This window comes from Myotis daubentonii, chromosome X, assembly GCF_963259705.1.
Source record: "Myotis daubentonii chromosome X, mMyoDau2.1, whole genome shotgun sequence".
Taxonomy (NCBI): Eukaryota; Metazoa; Chordata; class Mammalia; order Chiroptera; family Vespertilionidae; genus Myotis; species Myotis daubentonii.
This window is the reverse complement of record NC_081861.1, coordinates 104,268,723-104,287,495: the sequence shown is the minus strand read 5'-3', so window position 1 is coordinate 104,287,495 and position 18,773 is coordinate 104,268,723. Positions and strand designations below refer to the sequence as shown.

General features: G+C 35.1%; 1 protein-coding gene across 2 annotated transcripts in view; it reads left to right on the top strand.

Moving 5' to 3' along the window:
• Positions 1-18,439, top strand: part of BRWD3 (bromodomain and WD repeat domain containing 3) — a 153,155-nt gene extending 134,716 nt beyond the window's left edge. The window contains exons 36-41 of one of the 2 annotated variants that reach the window (XM_059679709.1): positions 2,730-2,804; positions 4,143-4,295; positions 5,591-5,754; positions 6,118-6,215; positions 6,836-6,988; positions 12,388-18,439. In XM_059679709.1, coding sequence (XP_059535692.1) covers positions 2,730-2,804; positions 4,143-4,295; positions 5,591-5,754; positions 6,118-6,215; positions 6,836-6,988; positions 12,388-13,142 — 1,398 coding nt within the window. In that variant the 3' untranslated portion in view covers positions 13,143-18,439. Of the gene's footprint in view, positions 1-2,729; positions 2,805-4,142; positions 4,296-5,590; positions 5,755-6,117; positions 6,216-6,829; positions 6,989-12,387 lie in introns of both variants that reach the window. The other variant, XM_059679708.1, reaches the window with a different exon arrangement.
• Positions 18,440-18,773: the final 334 nt, after the last annotated feature.

Genomic DNA, 18,773 nt, shown 5'->3' with positions numbered 1-18,773 from the left:
TGCTGGAGACACCCTTCTGGGGAAAGACTTGCTTCAGTGGGGCTTTGGTGCTCACTGAGTCTGCCCCCTGAGTGTGTCCCTTATGGATCTGAGGAGTTGTAATCTGGATGGTCCCACTCTGACCACTGGGTACACTGGCTCTTGGAACTCTAAGGAGGTGCTAATTTAGCCTCTGCCTGAGGCTACCCAGCAGGAGGCCAGCTGTGAAGCAATGCAAGCTGCTGTGGGGCCTTGGGCCTTCTTTTGGGAGTTCTGGGTTTCTCTGACCCAGCTGCAGTTTGTTAGGTAATTTTCAGATTGCAAAGTGCCAGGCCTTTCATATGCAAAAGCCTCTGCACACAACTTGGGTGGGGTGGGGTCTCAGGGGATCAACAGTTCGGAACAAGCATCTATGGTTGCTCCTCAGTCCTACCCTAAGAGGCCCCGCTTCTCAGTGTCCTGGTAATCGCTGCAAGCACCTCTGAGAGAATGTCACCCTTGAGTTCCGACCGATGCCAGACAGTCCAGTTTCTCCTGTATGAGCCTGGGTCCCCAGAGACTCGCCCGGAACTGGAGTTCAAAGCAGTCAGGAGCTTGAGACTCCCTCCCAATTGAAAAAGCCAACCGTGTCCTTAGTTTCCAGCCCTTTCCATGTTCGCCATGTCCTCAGCTGCCAGCCCTTTCCATGTGTGCCACATCCTCAGCTTCCAGCCCTTTCCACGTGCGCTGCATCCTCAGTTGTCAGCCCTTTCCGCGTGCGCCTCCGTACCTCTGCACTTTACTTCCACACAGCATCTCCTCTGAGTCTTAGTGTGCTTTTCTCTTTCCTTCTAGTTGTAGAATTTCCACTCAGCCAGCCTTCCTGTGGTTCTGGATGATGTCCATTTTGTCTTTTAGTTGTATTTTTGAAGTGGTTGTGCGAGGCAGCAATTTCCGGTGTTTACCTATGCCGCCATCTTGGTTTTCTCTCCCTGTTGTATACTTTACATGTAAACTAGGGTCCCAGTGCACGAATTCATGCACCTTGAAAGGAACTGTGGGCTGTGAGGCTGCCGTGCACAGGGGCGGGTCTTGGCGCATCGTCCGCACCCCGCCCGGCCCCTCCCACCACAGCCCCCAGTTCCCTATCTACCTGCAGCCCAGCTCCTGCCGCCACTGCTCCCACGCACTGATGCCTCCAGCCCCGCTTGCACCCACTGATGGCACGGAGTAATTGGGGCCGGCACCAGCAGTGGGTGCAAGCAGGGCTGTTGCTCTCAGTGGGTAAGAGTGGCAGCTAATGCCCCAATTGCCCCTCAGGAGCAGGGGGAGGTGGAGAAGCTCACAGGAACAATTGGGACTGGTGTCAGGCACCAACCATGGTTGTAAGTGGTGGCTTCAGCGCTGTCTGCGGGTGCTAGTGGGGCTGGCGCCAGCGGCCAGTGAGAGTAGGGCTGACTTTGGCAGTGGGTCCGAGTGGGGCCGTCACTGGCAACAGGTGTGAGAGGCAGCTGCCGGCTCCAATCACCCCTCAGGAGCAGGGGAATGTGGAGAAGCCCTGAGGGGCGATAGGCACCCACAGCCACTGCTCAAACCCACTTACAGCACTGAGCAGTCGGGGCCGGCGCCAGCAGCAGGTGCAAGCGTGGGCAGGACCCTAGTGCATGGGAGCAAAGAATTTTTAGTAACCAGCAGGGGCTCGCCCCAATGACAGCAACCAGTGCCCAACCTTAGTCTGGTGTCCCCGCTCACCTGCTCTACCATCCTGCCGTGGCCGACGCCCGCCATGTTCCATGCTCTGCCGCCTGCTGCCAATGCCTGCCATGTTCCGTGCACCCCGTGGTGGTCACCACACATCATAGTGACCAGTTGTTCTGTTGTTCAGTTGTTCTGCCATTAGGTCTATTTGCATATTAGGGTTTTATATATATAGATTATACATTTGTAAACCCAATTTTATTCTAAATATCTTTGCCAGTGATGTATTATAGAATTTTACACTTGACACATATAATTAACCAATGCCACTTCAATAATAAGAAGATAAATAATTTAAATTTATTTAAAAAATTTATTTAAAAAGTAAAAAATATCTTTGCAATATCCTGCTTTTATTTTGGATATTTGTTTAATATGTTTTACTAACTTCTAATACACTTTTACACACTGCAGATCCTTGGTTACATGTGTTAGCCTTAAATATTAAAAATGTATGTAAATTTATGCTTAATTTACGTTAATAATTTAAATATGTTATCCAATATTTCACTTAGGTAACCAACATACCGTATTACTTTTCATCAGAGATATAAGCATGAGAACTTCCATTATATGATTCTTTTCTAATAGTGTTATCTATTTATATATTGAATAACCTTTTAGTATTAATAGTAAATGTTATTTTAACATATTCAGAGAAAAGGTATAGCAGTATTTCAGAAACACATCACACCATCCTCTAAAATTACTAGACATCTGTATTCTCTACTTATACAGGTTTAAATCGAGAAAAATCATTCCAATAATAAACAAGATTATGTTTCATAATGCTTGATTGTTTGTTTATAGTGAGTTTGGGTAGAATAAATTAGTCTTGTGTTTTCGTAGTAGAGGAGAGTGATGAATGTAAACTTCCTTCATCTTAAAGTACAATCAGTAAAAAAATTCTTCCTATTTATGGATCTTTGAACCTTAAATAATAATTGTATTCCAATTCTTGATATTTTGTTGTCGTGGTGTAGAAACACAATATATGTTCTTTACCCTAATAGGGCCATCAAGAGCAAGAGGGAGAACCCTCGGGGTCAATTGTTTTGGAAAGACAACAAGATCCATCTCTTTCGGAGGTAGGCCTAGTAATCTCTTAAAAGACACATACTGGTTAATATTATGTAGTTTTATTTTTTAAAATCTCCATATTGTAAATAAAACTTTTATAATTTGCAAAGTTGTTTTCCAACTCTGCTCACTCCCTTTTTATCTTGGATTTTTTTTTTTTAGTAGTTTATTTTTCTTTTAAATCAGCACATGTTCTCAGGAGGAATCTTTGTATACCATCTGTATAGGTGGTAGATGTTTACTTTTACTTGTTTCTATAGACTGTAGCATAGTAGAAATCATCAATTGCACAATATAATTATGTCTGTATTACAGCTGATTATTCCCGCTGGAATTTATCATACTACACAAAGTTCCAACGTTTTTATTCTATTAAAATCTTTATATCCATAAGCCATGTTGTGTTGTAGTACTTTTGATTTTTATGATTTAAGCAAATATTTTTAGAAAGACATATTAAGAGCAATTGTGGTTTCTCATACTTTGAAAAATATTTTTTGCTTTTTATATCCTTCCTCTATCCCTTCTTCTGGTTCCTTGGTTATTTCTTCAAGTGAAATGTGGTGATTTAATTCTTAATGTTTCTAAGTAGGATGAGAGATCTAATACCAACAATAGCTTTTACTCCAAAATATATTCATTTATTAATGGTTGTGATATGTATAGGTATATACATTTCAGTGCACTTCCATAAGATAACTCTAGAAATATCTTTACTGGATTTGCGAGATTTAGGTTAAAATAAAATCTTCTCCCTCGTCTAAATAAAAATCAAACTAATTTTGAAGATATGAAAATGAAGACTTTGATGAAGCAAATTATCACATTTATTGAAATCAGAATGATAGGAGAGAGGCACAGGCATAGCCAATTTGACTTTGACTTTTAACTAATGACATCTTAGAATGCCCTCATAGCTGGAAATGTCTTGGAAATATGTAGCTAATTGGTGACATGGAACTGTTAAATTATATGAGAATTATCCCATCTTCTACTTTCAATGAGCAGTTTGCCAGGGAATTGAGGTTACTTCAGCCTTTAAGGAAGAAATAAAATTTTATATTGTGGACTCTGTAGGGATGAAGCCAGTGGCTATGGATTTTCTTTTCTGGTTCTAGAGAGAGTCATATGGTTATGGATTGCAGTCAGTGCTAAGACCCTCCCATACCGCCCTGCTGTTTTTGTGAGCCAACAAAAGAGTTCATTTAAATGTATCCTGGTTGAGGGGTGGCAGCAGGTTGAAAAACAGTCTGTTTATTTCATAGTGACTTGGTGATGCAAATCTCAGTCCCATTGTATTACATAGTGTTACTCAGCCTATGTATTTCATAACACATTCTTTGTAGGATTATCAAGGTGTTATAGACACTCCTATGGACTTCAGCACTGTGAAAGAAACTCTGGAAGCAGGAAACTATGGTAGTCCTCTGGAATTTTATAAAGATGTTCGCCAAATATTCAGCAACTCCAAAACTTATACCTCCAATAAAAAATCAAGGGTATGTAAAACCTATATTAGGTGGATTGATCCTCTAAGCATCTAGTTATATATAGCACGCATTTTCTTTCACCAGTTTTAAAATTGCTAAAACAATATATACTACAATTCTGACATCGCTACTAAAGTTTGATTCTCAGTATTTCTCTGACAGTTTATTAGGCATGCATAAAGACACATTTAGCAGTCATTCTGGAATTAAGCATCTCTTTCTTTCTCCTACCTGCCTCATCTTTGTTCTTTATTAATATTTTATATCTGCCAGAGAGAGGTCAAGGGATGGAGAGCTAGTAATTAAGTACCTTTAATATGTCCAATAAATAACTTTATGAATAAAAGGGCGTAACAGTATTAATTTATATATTTGGATTAGCTCTGAATATTTATATTTATTATAATAAATTGTGAACCATATTGGGAAGTTATAACTGTGTATTCATACTCACATTTAGTATTTCTATATTTTGTCAGAACTTAAATATCTTGAGAACAAAAAAGTACTACTAATAATTTTTGTGTTTTATAATCACTGCATATTATTAACTTTTAAATAAGTTGTACAATAGGTATATAACTTGCCCACTTTCAACTCATATAAAATGAATTTTCACCAATTTCTGCAGGCATAAATTTTTCACATTTGATTTTATTTCCTACACTTATTATACTTGCATATGCTTATATATTCTTTAAAACAGATTTTATACTTAGAAACTTTTTGAACCTTTTCCCATGTCATTATTACTCTTTGAAAACAGAAGTTTTAATGTCTCCATGGTATTTTATTATATGATGTTTTTATGTTATTTCACAAGCATCCTAGTGCTAGAGATTTAGGTTGTTTTTCACTTTACATGAATAAGGTTGTGGCTAACATCTTTAACATGCTTGAACATAATTATTTTGTGTGTATAATTCTCTGATATTTTGTTAGAATAAATTCCCAGAAGTGGAGTTATTAGCCAAAGAGTGTGTATATTTTTAAGATTTTTGATACCTATTACAAATTGTCCTTTAGAATTGTTCCTGTTAATAAAAACCCACTGGCAATGTATAGGAATCTTTTTATTCTACCCTTCCCAACATTGGATGTTATCTTTTAAAAACCTTTATTAATTTTTGGTTAAAAATGGTATCTTGTTTTAATTCTTCCGGAAGAATTTTTCGATTATATGGAATAACACATATATTTTGTATGAAAGGATGATGCTGATAATGGCCCAGGCATGTTTATACCCTTTATTTTTTATATAATTGAAGTACTTGCTAAAACAAGACTAATTTCTACTTTTTCAGATCTATAGCATGACACTGAGGTTATCTGCCTTATTTGAAAGTCATATTAAAAATATCATCTCTGAATATAAGTCAGCAATCCAGAGTCAGAAGAGGAGAAGGCCACGGTACAGAAAACGTCTGAGAAGCAGCAGCAGTTCATTATCAAGTAGCAGAGCTCCTAGGTATATTGCAGTGATTTAGTATTTTATGTTTTCAAAGCATTTTGTGCATATTACCTCATTTCTTAAAGTTTATTGAATAGTTTGAGGGGATCCCAACACCCAAGAGATTTTTTTAAAGAAATCTTGTACCTGTGTAAACATGGAGGTGGTAACCCAAAGCTTTGTTCATGTGGATTTTGTTATACCAAAACCTTTTTATTTTAATGCTTTAAATTTAACTTTGTTATATTACCAGTTTGAAGCATTTAACTTAAATTATTGGTCATTTCTTTTCTGGACACCTAAGCATTTTGTATTATACTGTCTTATTGTAATATGATGCTAATAGAAAATTTTTTCACTGTTATATATTTTTACTTGTAGTCCAAAAGGGAAACAGAAACAAATGAAGTTGCAGCCTAAAAATGACCAGAATACCTCAGTGTCTTATGCAAGGACCAGCTCTCCCTTCTCGTCTCCTGGTAAATGTCTTTAGTGTTGGTGTTATATATTTCAGTTTAATACTGATATTAATGATATAGAAAAGGCAGCATGATTTATAGTACAAAGAGCAGTGAATTTCTATATGGAAAAGTTGTGTTTTATTTCCAATTCTTTTCTCTAGCTGTGTAGTCCTAGGTTAGACTTTAGGCCATAAGATTAAGTATCTTCATATTTTAAATGAAGGTGTTAAAACTAGATCCATTTTTAAGTTTCTTAGCTTTAAAAGTCTGTAATTTTATGATTTTTAACATCTATTATATCTCAGAGTAGTGTCTATATTTGCCAATGTAAGAATTAAGGATTTATTATCTGAGGAAGTGTTTTCGTTAGACAACATCTTTAATAGCTTGAACATAAAATTTTGTGTGTGCAATTCTCTGATATTTTTTCCTTGGACAAGTTTTTCTGTTATTCCGTCCTTGAAAGCTTAATGATGTGATAAAACATTTGTTCTCAGAATAGTCATATTTTCTCCAAACAATGCACAAGTTGTTAAAGTAACTGAGTGAGATATAGTTTTAAAAACAGCCTTTTTATAACTTTATTGAAAACATGGTGATTATGTTAACATTACAGTCTTTTTAAATGTAAGTTTCAGATGCTGCTGAAGGGCTTTCACTATATTTACTTGATGATGAGGTGGATGGACCATTTTCTTCATCAAGCTTCAGTGGATATAGCCGAAGTGGAAATAGCCATGACCCAGGGAAAGCCAAATCATTTCGGAATCGAGTTTTGCCAATTAAACAAGGTAGGAAATAAATATGGACATGGTATTTATTCTTTGTTCCTTTATAATGACAGATTAATTGTTTAAAAGCTGGTGTATTTAGGTTGTAAAAATTATCATGTCCTTATAGTTAATGAGTATTTTAATATTGTCGAATTTGACTCAGACAGGGTTTCATATCCACAACTAGGAAAAGCCGCTTAGCAGATTTCCAAAACTTCCAAACATATTTTAGTCTTTTAAAATAAAATATAAAATGAATAGGGAGGAACAACTGAATGAAAGCTCCTTCCCCAAGCACATAAAAACCAGAATGTTAGACACATTTAGGATTCTTTGTATATTAAACCATATTAATAAAAATGGCCTAAAAAGTCCAAAATCACCTTTAAATAAGGCTTATTGTTTAAAAGCCTACCCCAATTTTAAAAAAAAGGTTTTGATGACCAATGAGCCTTCTTTTAATCAACATCTACATCTACCACCTTATTCTGGTTTTCTAGTTACATGTAACTAAGATATTCTCTTCCCTAAGAACCTGTTATCTCAATAATTCAGTGGTTTTCAGGCTCTGTACTGCCTACTTTTTCAGTAATCCACAGAGCTACTTCAGGAATTTTCAGAACAGCCTTCTCCATTCAACCAGGGCAACTTATTATTCATGTAATGAACTTCCATATAACTTTTATTTGTAGAAAAATTTTCACTGATTAAAAAGAGATCACTGACCCAATAATTCATTATCACGTGCATTTTTTTCCCCACCATGTCAGGGGACATCATTTATAAATAGCTGAAGGTTATTGTTATGTAGACTTTCTTCTTATACTTAGCCCTATGTTATGGATCTTGAACATGTTCAACGAAACTTCTAATGTGTTCATCTATTTGAAGTTTGTGAGGAATATTTGCTATGTTTTTAGAAATACCTTTATAGTAGTCTATATTTTTATTTTATATACATTTTATTGAAAAATCAAGTAGCTTATCCATTGTTATTGAATTATCAAATGACTCAAAAATACTTTCTAAAGATATATTTTATATTAGTTGCATGAGAAATATTACATATCTGATTATTTGAAGATAGTTATTGCATTTATTTTCCCCAGTTTTTATCTTTACTCTCTCTTTTTTTCCAGCTGCATGTTACATACTTATGCCACCTCTCATTGTGCCCTTTCCTTCATTATCAGGCTTTTAGAAAGTGTAGCTTATACTTCCTGCCTCTGTTTTCTTTCCATCTAAACATTCATTTACCCTTTATAGTCTGGCTTCTGCCCCCACCACTCTATAAAAGTTGTCTTCACTGACCAGTATCCTTTTCATAGTCCTATATCCTTGATCTATCTATATCATTGCATGCTGTTGAATACCCTCTAGGAACTCTACTGCCTGGCTTCTATAGTACTGCTTCTCTTATATCCCTGTTTCTCCTGTATTAATATAGTCCAGTGATGGCAAACCTTTTGAGCTCGGCATGTCAGCATTTTGAAAAACCCTAACTTAACTCTGGTGCCGTGTCACATATAGAAATTTTTTGATATTTGCAACCATAGTAAAACAAAGACTTACATTTTTTATATTTATTTTATATATTTAAATGCCATTTAATAAAGAAAAATAAACCAAAAAAATGAGTTTGCATGTCACCTCTGACACACATGTCATAGGTTCGCCATCACTGATATAGTCTCTGTTTCTTTTTGTTTGTTTGTTTTTCTTTTTTTGTCTTCTACAAATAAAGGAATCTAATTGCCACATCAATTATCTTTATGCTGATGACTCTTCAAATTCATATCTAACCCTAACATCTCTATTCTACCAGTCTTGTTTCCAAGTGCATCCTAAAAAATTTCCATTGGGTGCTTATCATTCATCATTCTCAAGCTTGCTTGTATTTCTATACTCACTATTTTAGTTGATGGTACCACCATCTTCCTAGTCATCCAGTTTAAAATTTTACAGTTTACTTTGACTCTCCTTTTACTCCTCATATCCAGTTAGTTGCTAAGTTTTGTGAATTCTACAACTCTTTAATACCACTTAAATCTCTTATCTACAGTTTCTATTGCTATCAGCTAGTATTTTAGTCAGCTTGGGTTGTCACACAAGACACCGCAGACTAGATGGCTTAAACAACAGTTATTTTTAGCTGCTTCATTGAGATATCATTGACATAATAAATGCACATATTTAAAGTGTACAACTTGATGTTTCAGTATCCACATACACTGTGAAATGGACAGCACAATCAAACTAATTAACATCTCACCTCTACATGATTATTGTGTCTGTTTGTTGAGAAAATTTAAGATCTAACCTCCTATATGATTTCAAATATGCAGTACAGTATTGTTCATTATTGTCACAATACTGTACATTAGATATCTAGAACTTATTCATCCTCAGTAACTGAATGTTAGTTCCCTTTGACCAACACCTCCCCATTTCCCCTCTCCCAGCCCGTGGCAACTACCATCTTGCTTTCAGATTCTATGAACTTAACTGCAGCTATACGTTATGAGAACACATCTTTAGCTGATCTTGTCATGTGGACCTCATAAAGTTTACAAACCTAGATAGTATAGCCTACTACACATCTAGGCTATATGGCATAGGCTACAAGCCTGTACAGCATGCTACTGTATAAAACAACACAAGATTAAATCAAACACAAGATAATGATGCAATCTAGAGACACAGTGAACATGAGGCTGCTTATTGCTGGGTTAATATGACATGCTTTACAGCAAACTTTATAAGTAAAAAGAGTACACTATAAAATAACAATTAAAAAGCATAGTATAGTAAATACATAAACCAGTAACATAGTCATTTATTATCATTATCAAGTATTATGTACTGTACATAATTATATACTTTGCTATGACTGGCAGTGCAGTAGGTTTTTTTGCACCAGCATAACCACAAACGTGTTGCATGATGTCATTACCATGGCTATGGCATCAGTAAGCAATAGATAACAATTTTTCAGCTCCATTACAATCTTATGGGAACACCACCATCATATATGCTGTCTGTCATTGATCAAAACATTTTTATACACTGCATGACTGTATTTTAGATTACCATATGACATCATACAATAGTTCTTTCTCTGTGTCTTGCTTATTTTGCTTAGTTAACATAATGTCTTCCAACTTCATCCTTGTCACAAATGCCAAGATTTTCTTTTTTTAAGGCTGAATAACTCATTATATATATAATTTCCATAGCTTGGCTATTATGAATAATGCTGCAATGAATAAGGGGGTACAGATTCCTTCAAGATCCTGATTTAAATTCCTTTTGATACATAAACAGAAGTGGAATTGCTGGGTTATATGGTAGTGCTCTTAATTTTTTGAGGGACCTCCATACTGATTTTCATAATGGCTATACTAATTTACATTCTCATCAAATATGTGCAAGGGTTCTCTTGTTGCCACATCCTTGCCAACACTTGTTATCTTTCATTTTTTTGACACTAGCCACAGTAACAGATGTGAGGTGATATCTCATTAATGGTTTTAATTTGCATTTTCCTGACAATTAGTGATGTTAAGTACCTTTTCAAATACTTAAAAGAGACATTTATTTTCTCACAGTTCTGAGGCCTCATAGTTCAAGGTCAAGATGCCAGCAGAGTTGGTGTCTGGTATGGGGTCTCTTCCTGGCTTGCTGATGGCCACCTTCTTGCTGTGTCCTTATGTGGCTTTTTCTCTGTGCATCCACAGACAGGGGGAGAAAGAAGGAACATTCGTGTCTGTTCTTTTTATAAGGACACTAGTCGTAATTCATTAGGGTTCCACTTTTGTGATTTCACTTTAATTAAAACTTCCTTAAAGGCCCTATCTCCAAATAAAGTCACATTGGGGGTTAGGGCTTCAATATATGTAATTTGGAGGGTAATGTAATTTAGTCTATAACCCCGAGACTATTAGATTAATCTTGTATCTTTGGTTGCCATTCAACTCTAGGCTTTTCTTTTTTCCACTGTTTCCAGTATACTCTTCTGTTTTCTTCCTACTTTACTGGTTATTCTTCCCAGTTATCTTTGCCTATTCTTTAAATGTTGAAATATCCCAAGTCTTAATCTTCCACCATCTTGCTTTACTTGCTTTCTTAATGAGCTCTCAGTTCTCTTGACAGTAAATGTCATCGTTACTGAAAATTTCCAAAATTATATTTCTTGCTCTGAGCCTCCCCTGAGCCTCTAGACTGGTATATCCACCTGCTTTTTTCTTTTTAAAAAAAATTTATTTACTTGTGCCTCTGGTAGTATTTAAATCTGGAATCTTTATTTCTTCACTAGTTTGCCTAAACCTATTCCTCCTTTAGTGTTCCCTAACTTAGCAAAACATCTCTAACATTCACCCAGTTGCAGGCTATAAAACCTAGTAGTTGACCTTCATTCTTTGCTTAACACCTGACATCCAACCCATCAGCTATTGTCCTCAGTTGGAAATTTAAAAATAAAGGTTTGTTTGGAAGGAAATATTCCAAATCCAGTCATTTTTCAACACCTCTATTTTTACATCCCTCATCATGTGTTACCTTCACTATTGAAATGGACTCCCAGCTGATTTCTGCTTCCAATCATCCCCTTCTATAATCCATTCTCTATACAGCAACCATAGCACTCTTTTATTTATGTATTTTTTTAATCCTCATCTGAGGATATCTTTTTATTGATTTTAGAGAGAGTGAAAGAGAGAGAGGAGAGAGAGATATTGGTTGCCTCCTGCACGCACCCTGACCGGGGAACGAACCCACTGAGTTTCTATATCCTCTGATGGAATGTTCTTTCCCCAGATCTAACTTCACTCAGTTCTTTTCTTAGATACTACCTCTGCAGAAAAGTCTTTTCTGTATAAAATATCCCTCAAACATCACATTCACAGTCTATTTTTATCTTCTTTTATTTATAACGTATTATTAAAATTTTGTTTTTTAATTGTTCATTTCATTGTCTAGCAAGTTTGACCTACTAAAATATAAATTAAAAGAGCGAGGACTTTGTCTCATAATTGACACATTTCAAGCTCCAAGCAATGCCTGGGCCATAGTAGATAATCAGTAAATATTTATTCACTGAATGAATGAAATTATTCTGATACATGTTTCCAGAAAATTCTTTTTAGAGTTCAAGCCCTTAAAATTTCTGCCTAGCTACCTCACCAGCCATCATCCTTCCACATTCCCCCTTCAAAAAAGCAATCAGACAAAATCAGAACTTTATTATCTTCTTCATTTCTAACAGATTTAAATTCATACTGCAACACTCTCTATGCTTTTACCTCATCTATCTTTTGGTATAAATATTTTTTATAGATTGCTTATTTTACTTTTGAACCTAAATAACCATCTTACCAATGTCAAAGCTTAACTTTAAATAATCATTCATCTTGATTTAGATCACTCCCTTGATGGACCCGTTACAAATGGTGATGGCAGAGAGCCCCGGACAGGAATCAAGAGAAAACTGCTTAGTGCATCGGAAGAAGATGAAAGCATGGGAAGAGAAGACAAAGAGAAGAAAGAATCAAAAGAGAAATCACATTTATCCTCCTCAGAGAGTGGAGAGTTAGGATCCAGTTTAAGTTCTGAAAGTACCTGCGGTTCTGATTCTGATTCTGAATCAACTTCCAGAACAGATCAAGATTATGTAGATGGAGACCATGACTATAGCAAGTTTGTACAAACCAGGCCTAAAAGAAAACTCAGAAAGCAATATGCCAATGGAAAAAGAAACTGGAAAACAAGAGGCACAGGAGGAAGGGGCAGATGGGGGAGATGGGGGAGATGGAGTAGAGGAGGCAGAGGAAGAGGAGGCAGGGGACGAGGGGGTCGAGGTAGAGGTGGAGGTAGTACCAGAGGGAGAGGGAGAGGGAGAGGAGGAAGAGGTGCTTCTAGAGGAGCCACCAGAGCCAAACGTGCACGTATTGCTGATGATGAATTTGATACCATGTTTTCAGGACGTTTCAGTAGACTGCCACGAATTAAAACAAGAAACCAAGGCAGGAGGACTGTTTTATATAATGATGATTCTGATAATGACAATTTTGTGTCCACTGAAGATCCTCTGAATCTTGGTACATCCAGATCAGGCAGAGTGCGTAAAATGACAGAAAAAGCCAGGGTTAGCCATCTCATGGGATGGAATTATTAACAGTTAAGAAATTTAGAATAATTTAAAAAATTCAATGGCCTTCTACTGCAGGGAATTTACCAGGATATCTACAAAGCAAGTTGTGTGGGGACTTACGCTTCCTTTCACATTGGTGCTTTTCCATTATGCCAGTACACATTTGTTTCAAGACTTTTGATCTCCACACTTCATTTGTTCAAACAAGCCTTATTCATTAGGCCTTAAATTTTAAAAAATTCTGTGCACACACACACATACACACACACACACACACACACACACACCACAGACACACTACAGATTTACTACATTAAAGGAGCATTCAGCTTCTTAAGAGTAGCATGACATTTTTATCTCAGTAGACTATCCCTCTTTTGCTTTTGTATCACAGAAGTATAGCAGCTTCTTACAGAGTTTTATATAGTTTGTTTTTGCCATTTTGATTCCTGTACCCAGTAATAATAACTTTTGCACAATACACCAATCCTAAAGGCAGCTATTAAATGTTTACAGTTTCTATATTGTAAGAACGATCTGGATTATTTTACTCTTCCCAGGCCAAACTTTCAATAATTGTACTGAACTGAAGTATATATTTATACTACAGTTTTTTTTTGGGGGGGGTGGGGGGATCTTGATATGCTTTTCATTGATTTGCTTAATTCATGTTAAAGGTGAGAAAGGGTTGGTGCCTTGTAAATACGTAGCAAATCTTTGTGGTGTGTTCTGATGTGTGCATTAACTTTATTAAAAAAGAATACTTGAGGTATCAATCTAGACAAGGTGCCAAATGCAAAAGTTTCTTGCATCCATTTTCTTTTTCCTATTATATTTTGTTGCATTAATAGAACTTGTGTAGCTTCAAGGATACCTTAAACATTTGAACAATCCTCATCCACAAAAAAATAACTTCTTTGAATAGTAGCTCAGCTACCTCTATTAACTACAACTACTGGAAGCATTAAGGAAAATAGATACAGTTATTCATTGACTAAGGAGAAATAGAACAAGCTTGGTGAAAATAAATATTCATAAGTTATAAGCTGAGAGGTTGTTAATCATATTAGCTCTCAAATTAATGGTTGTAATTAACAAACTTGTATAAGTATAGTATACTCTATATTAGACTTTTCTTAGAACGTATTTATGTAAGTAGACTTGGGTGACTGCATATATATATATATATATATATATATATATATATATATATACACACCTGCTGCCACTTACTAGTTAACAGCTGTGAGACAATGGTTTTCATTTGAATTTCAAAATATAACAAAACACCTAGTTTGAGTTGGAATGTTTCGGCTAACTAATATTTTGAATCAATATACATAGGTTCTGCTCATACCATTCCAAAAGGTTCTTTTGTTATAATCTTTCAGAAAAGAACCTCATTGCACTGCATACTGATATTCTGAGTTATTATTTTAGAGGTGAAAAAAAATTTTCAACCCTTATGGTCTTGTTTACAGCAGTAGAGTGCACATAGTTCCATAAGTGAGCTTGAGTTCCAAGGTCATTTTTATTCCGTAAATTCGAGAGTTTGCAAATTTGTTAGATACTTAGATTTTTGAGGTGGAAGAGAATATATTGATCTTTTTTTTTTTTTTTGTAACAGCAGATTTATTGCACTTAGAACAGATTTGTGGGATAAAAGAAACTTTTTAATGTACGCCTAGTAATCCCAGGATATTTAAGCTAATGTGTTTGTTTCATGCTTTCAATCATTTCATGCATCTGAAAAATCCTTAAGTGCAGAGGAAGGAGTACACACATAACTTTGCTTTTTTGGTTGGGTCAGGTGGGGGTTATTCTTGGACTAACATCTTTAAGCAATTTTCACTTGCAGTAGAATTGTTCAGGCTTTAAGAAAGTATTCTTGTGAATTGTTAATGGCACTAAATTCTGTTACTGGAGAGTAGATCAAGCTTTTTTTTTTTTTTTTTTTTTTTTTTTTAGTCATTTTTTCACTAAACCAAAACTACTTCTGGTTGTAAATCAACTGCCACTTTTAACCATAGTATAGATTAAAAAATATTCATATTTGAAACTCTACATTTGATTTTTGCTAAGATATGTTTTTTTGTTTTGTTTTTTTTAGTTTTTCATCTCTTGGGCATTTAGGCTAAATTTGTGCCTGTGTTTTCCTGGAATCAATAATACTTTGGCCTACCCTAATCAAAGTAACAGTTACTTAAATTCATGGATATACCCAAATGAGTATCATGTGTATCGTTTTAGTGTGAAACCCTTTGTTGACATTCTTCTATGAAGACCTGACCTCTTGAAATGTAGAAGAATGCCATCTATGTGATTTTAGCTGTCTGAAGCTTTATTTATAATTTATTTTGAAAAATAAAAATGCCACATTAATCCCCCAAATGTCAAGATTTTCTAGGTTTAGATACTTAGAATAACAAGGCTAAAGACATTTTAAGCATATTTTATATGTAGTGAAATACTGTGAAAATACTAGTGACAGCATTTTGCTGTAATGTTGGTTTCAGTTATTAAGATTTAAAGAGTTAGTCACCAGGGTGTTTTAGATGAGCATAGTTATCATTTATTATAAAACAAACAGATCATTTCTGTTTGCATGCAAATTATTTTAATAATTGTGAAAATAAAAGTTTGGAAAATGTATTTTTACTTTTATACCTGGACTTCCCCCCAATTTATACTTCGCTTATTTTGTAGCACTGCCTCCTGTGAATGTGATGTAATTTATATCACATTGACTATATTATCGCTTTAATTTTTTAGAGGCCCTTTAACCTAAATAAGATCTGGGTTCAGTCATAGCAAAGCAAGTAGGAAATGAGCTAAGAAGGTTGAAGAAAAGTCTAAATCTTAAATGCATTGCTAAGAAAAAAAACCACTGTTATATTTAGGTTCATGAGAGCATACAGATGTATAAGCCTAATCTTATGCTAGGTATTAGTAGTCAGCGACCTGTAATATTTCTCATGAATGCTAATAACATTAATTCCCAGCTTTAAGATCTTAGCATGGTATATGTTTATGAAAACAGAATTGTGTGTGTTTTCTATGACTTGCTGTGTGTATCTCTTCCAGATTCGGATGCTCTCTAAAACATTCACTAGCCTGTTAGCCTAGTGACTAAATTTGTCCGTGTGTGTGCGCGCGCGCGCGTGCGTGTGCATACACCCATGTATGTATGTAGATTGTGTCCAACTTGGCACACTTTATCTCAGACATAAAAAATAATATCACTGTCTACCAATTCTTTGCCTGTTGTAAAGCGCTTAGCATGTGTGTGTGTGTGTGTGTGTGTGTGTGTGAATGTGTGTGTGTACTACTTGATCATTCATTTTGTTATACCTTCTAGATAAACAATCTAGGTTTTGTTCTATACACCTGTCCTATATTTTCTTTTAATTTTCCCTTCTTTCATTTGTTTCTTGTTTGTTGGTTTCCCTTACCAGAGATCAGGCTTGTACTAGAATTATTCCATATAGCACATTGTTTCTCCCATAGTAAAATTCAGAAATCTCATTCGTACAACTGTGTGCTCAGATAGTTAACTCAGCTTCCCAATAATTTGAAATAAATTTGAGTGATTAATCTTTTTTGCTGTATTTTTTTTTGTAATCCTATAGGTTGTCATCAGACAATAACAGTGATTTAAAGAGAAAGATGTGAATGCCACTTCTCACTTTCTGATAAAAACTTTTTTGAGCATTTTTCAAAATTTGTATGTTTATGGTAGTGATAAATTAAACATCTTATATAAAACACATATATCTTGGAAATTATTTTATGCACATTTACCAACTGGTACTTATCTTTAAAGTTCGAATTTTCACATTCACCAAAAGGAGACTTAAATCCTGTGTAATTTTTAGTATATTTTGATGTCCAGACTTTTAGTTCTGGGGAAAGAAATGAAACTTTTGACATTTTAAAGTTCATTGTTTTAAATGTTATCCCCATCCCCAACATTTTTGTGGTACATGAGGCTATGTGAATGTTCTGTTGAAAATAGAATATTCTAAGATCACTTTTAAGGCTTATTTTAAAAATTAGTATGAAAATATTTTCATGCTTCTTTGCTTTTCACCTCTTAGTGAAGTTTCTTTAACCAAATTTTAATTACCAAGTTTACCAAGTTCTGATTAAATTCTAATACAAATTTTAATTTTTTTCAATGTGCTATATTTTGTGGAATGCGGATTGCCCTCAATTTCTTGTAGCCTTATCCGTGATTATTTCCTTTTTCACCATTCCTCTCTTGCTACTTTTATCCTCATTTCTCTTTCTGCAATGATTTTACCTAATTTAGCACACTTCAAAAAGACTGGTAATTTATGATTCATGGTGGGAGAAGTACAGTAGAAAGGCCCTGCAGTTTAGACTTAAAGTGTGTTTGTTTATTTATATGTATACCCATTTATTATTCCTATCTTAATTAAGTCTAGAATATCAGACTTTGACATATAAAAGCATGACAAGTATTTTCTAAAAAAATAAAACTATTGATACATATTAAAGTCGCCATTGGTAATTGACTTTTAAGTTCACATACAAAAAATATTTAGAAACCCAGTTGGGAAATGTGTTTTTTACATATGTCACCAGATACACATTAGGCAGTACTATAAATGTTAGTTCTTTAAACAATACTGTGGTGATGGCAATCAGTAATTTATTTCTTTGTCCTGTAACTTATCATCCTTGTCTTTTGTAATCCTTTACAAAGTATTAACAAAGCTGTACCTTATGTTTGTTCTTAGTATACATAAGTTTTAAGATGGAAAATCATTCAGTTAATAGTTGCTGTGATGTTGTATGTGGGCAAAATGTCCATTAAACTGAAATTCAGTAAAGAAAGGTAAACTAGCCTGGCTTGGTTTATAAGAGATGTTTTGTTTGGCAGTTGTAAGTCATTATAAGCAATTATCTTCAAAGACAAAAAATACTGAACTAATTTGTTGCCATTCTTTATGGGATGTTTACAATAAAATTCCAAGTTGTTTGGAATCAGTTGCAGTCTTGCTGCTTTGTGCCTTAGGTACTAGATATAAATTAACAAGAAGAAAGAAATATGGAGTTACCTTTTCATTATCCAGCTTCAGAGTTTATAACTTGTAGCTCTTGGGTCCATTCTTGTTTCTTTGTCATTTAGTATTTTATTGTTTCTAATCTGAGGACCTAGGTACTTTCTACTATCAAAGAAAAATTAGTCTTTTTTTGCTTTTGTCATTACAGATATTCTGGATCACTTTTAGGTAATAAATATATTAACATTTTTTAAATGTAGGTTGCTTGCTGCATTAAAGCTTGAATCAACATTTTGATTTGTAGAGCTTTTTGAAATGAATAGATTTATAATGTCTTTATAGCTTATAAGTTTTAACAACTGATCTATGTAACCCTCACATTTTTAATTATAGTATAACTAGAGGACCGGTGCACAGGTCCCTTGGCCTGGCCTGTGGGGATCAGGCCAAAACCAGCTCTCCGACATCCCCCGAGGGGTCCCGGATTGTGAGAGGGTGGTTCTTGGGTGATGCACTCCAGAATCGGGCTCCCTCCTCTCTTCTCCCAATATTATGTCACTTTCTCTCTGTATCCGTCTTGCTTCTTTCATCTCACTTTACCCGAAGTTTGGCGGTAACTGATGAC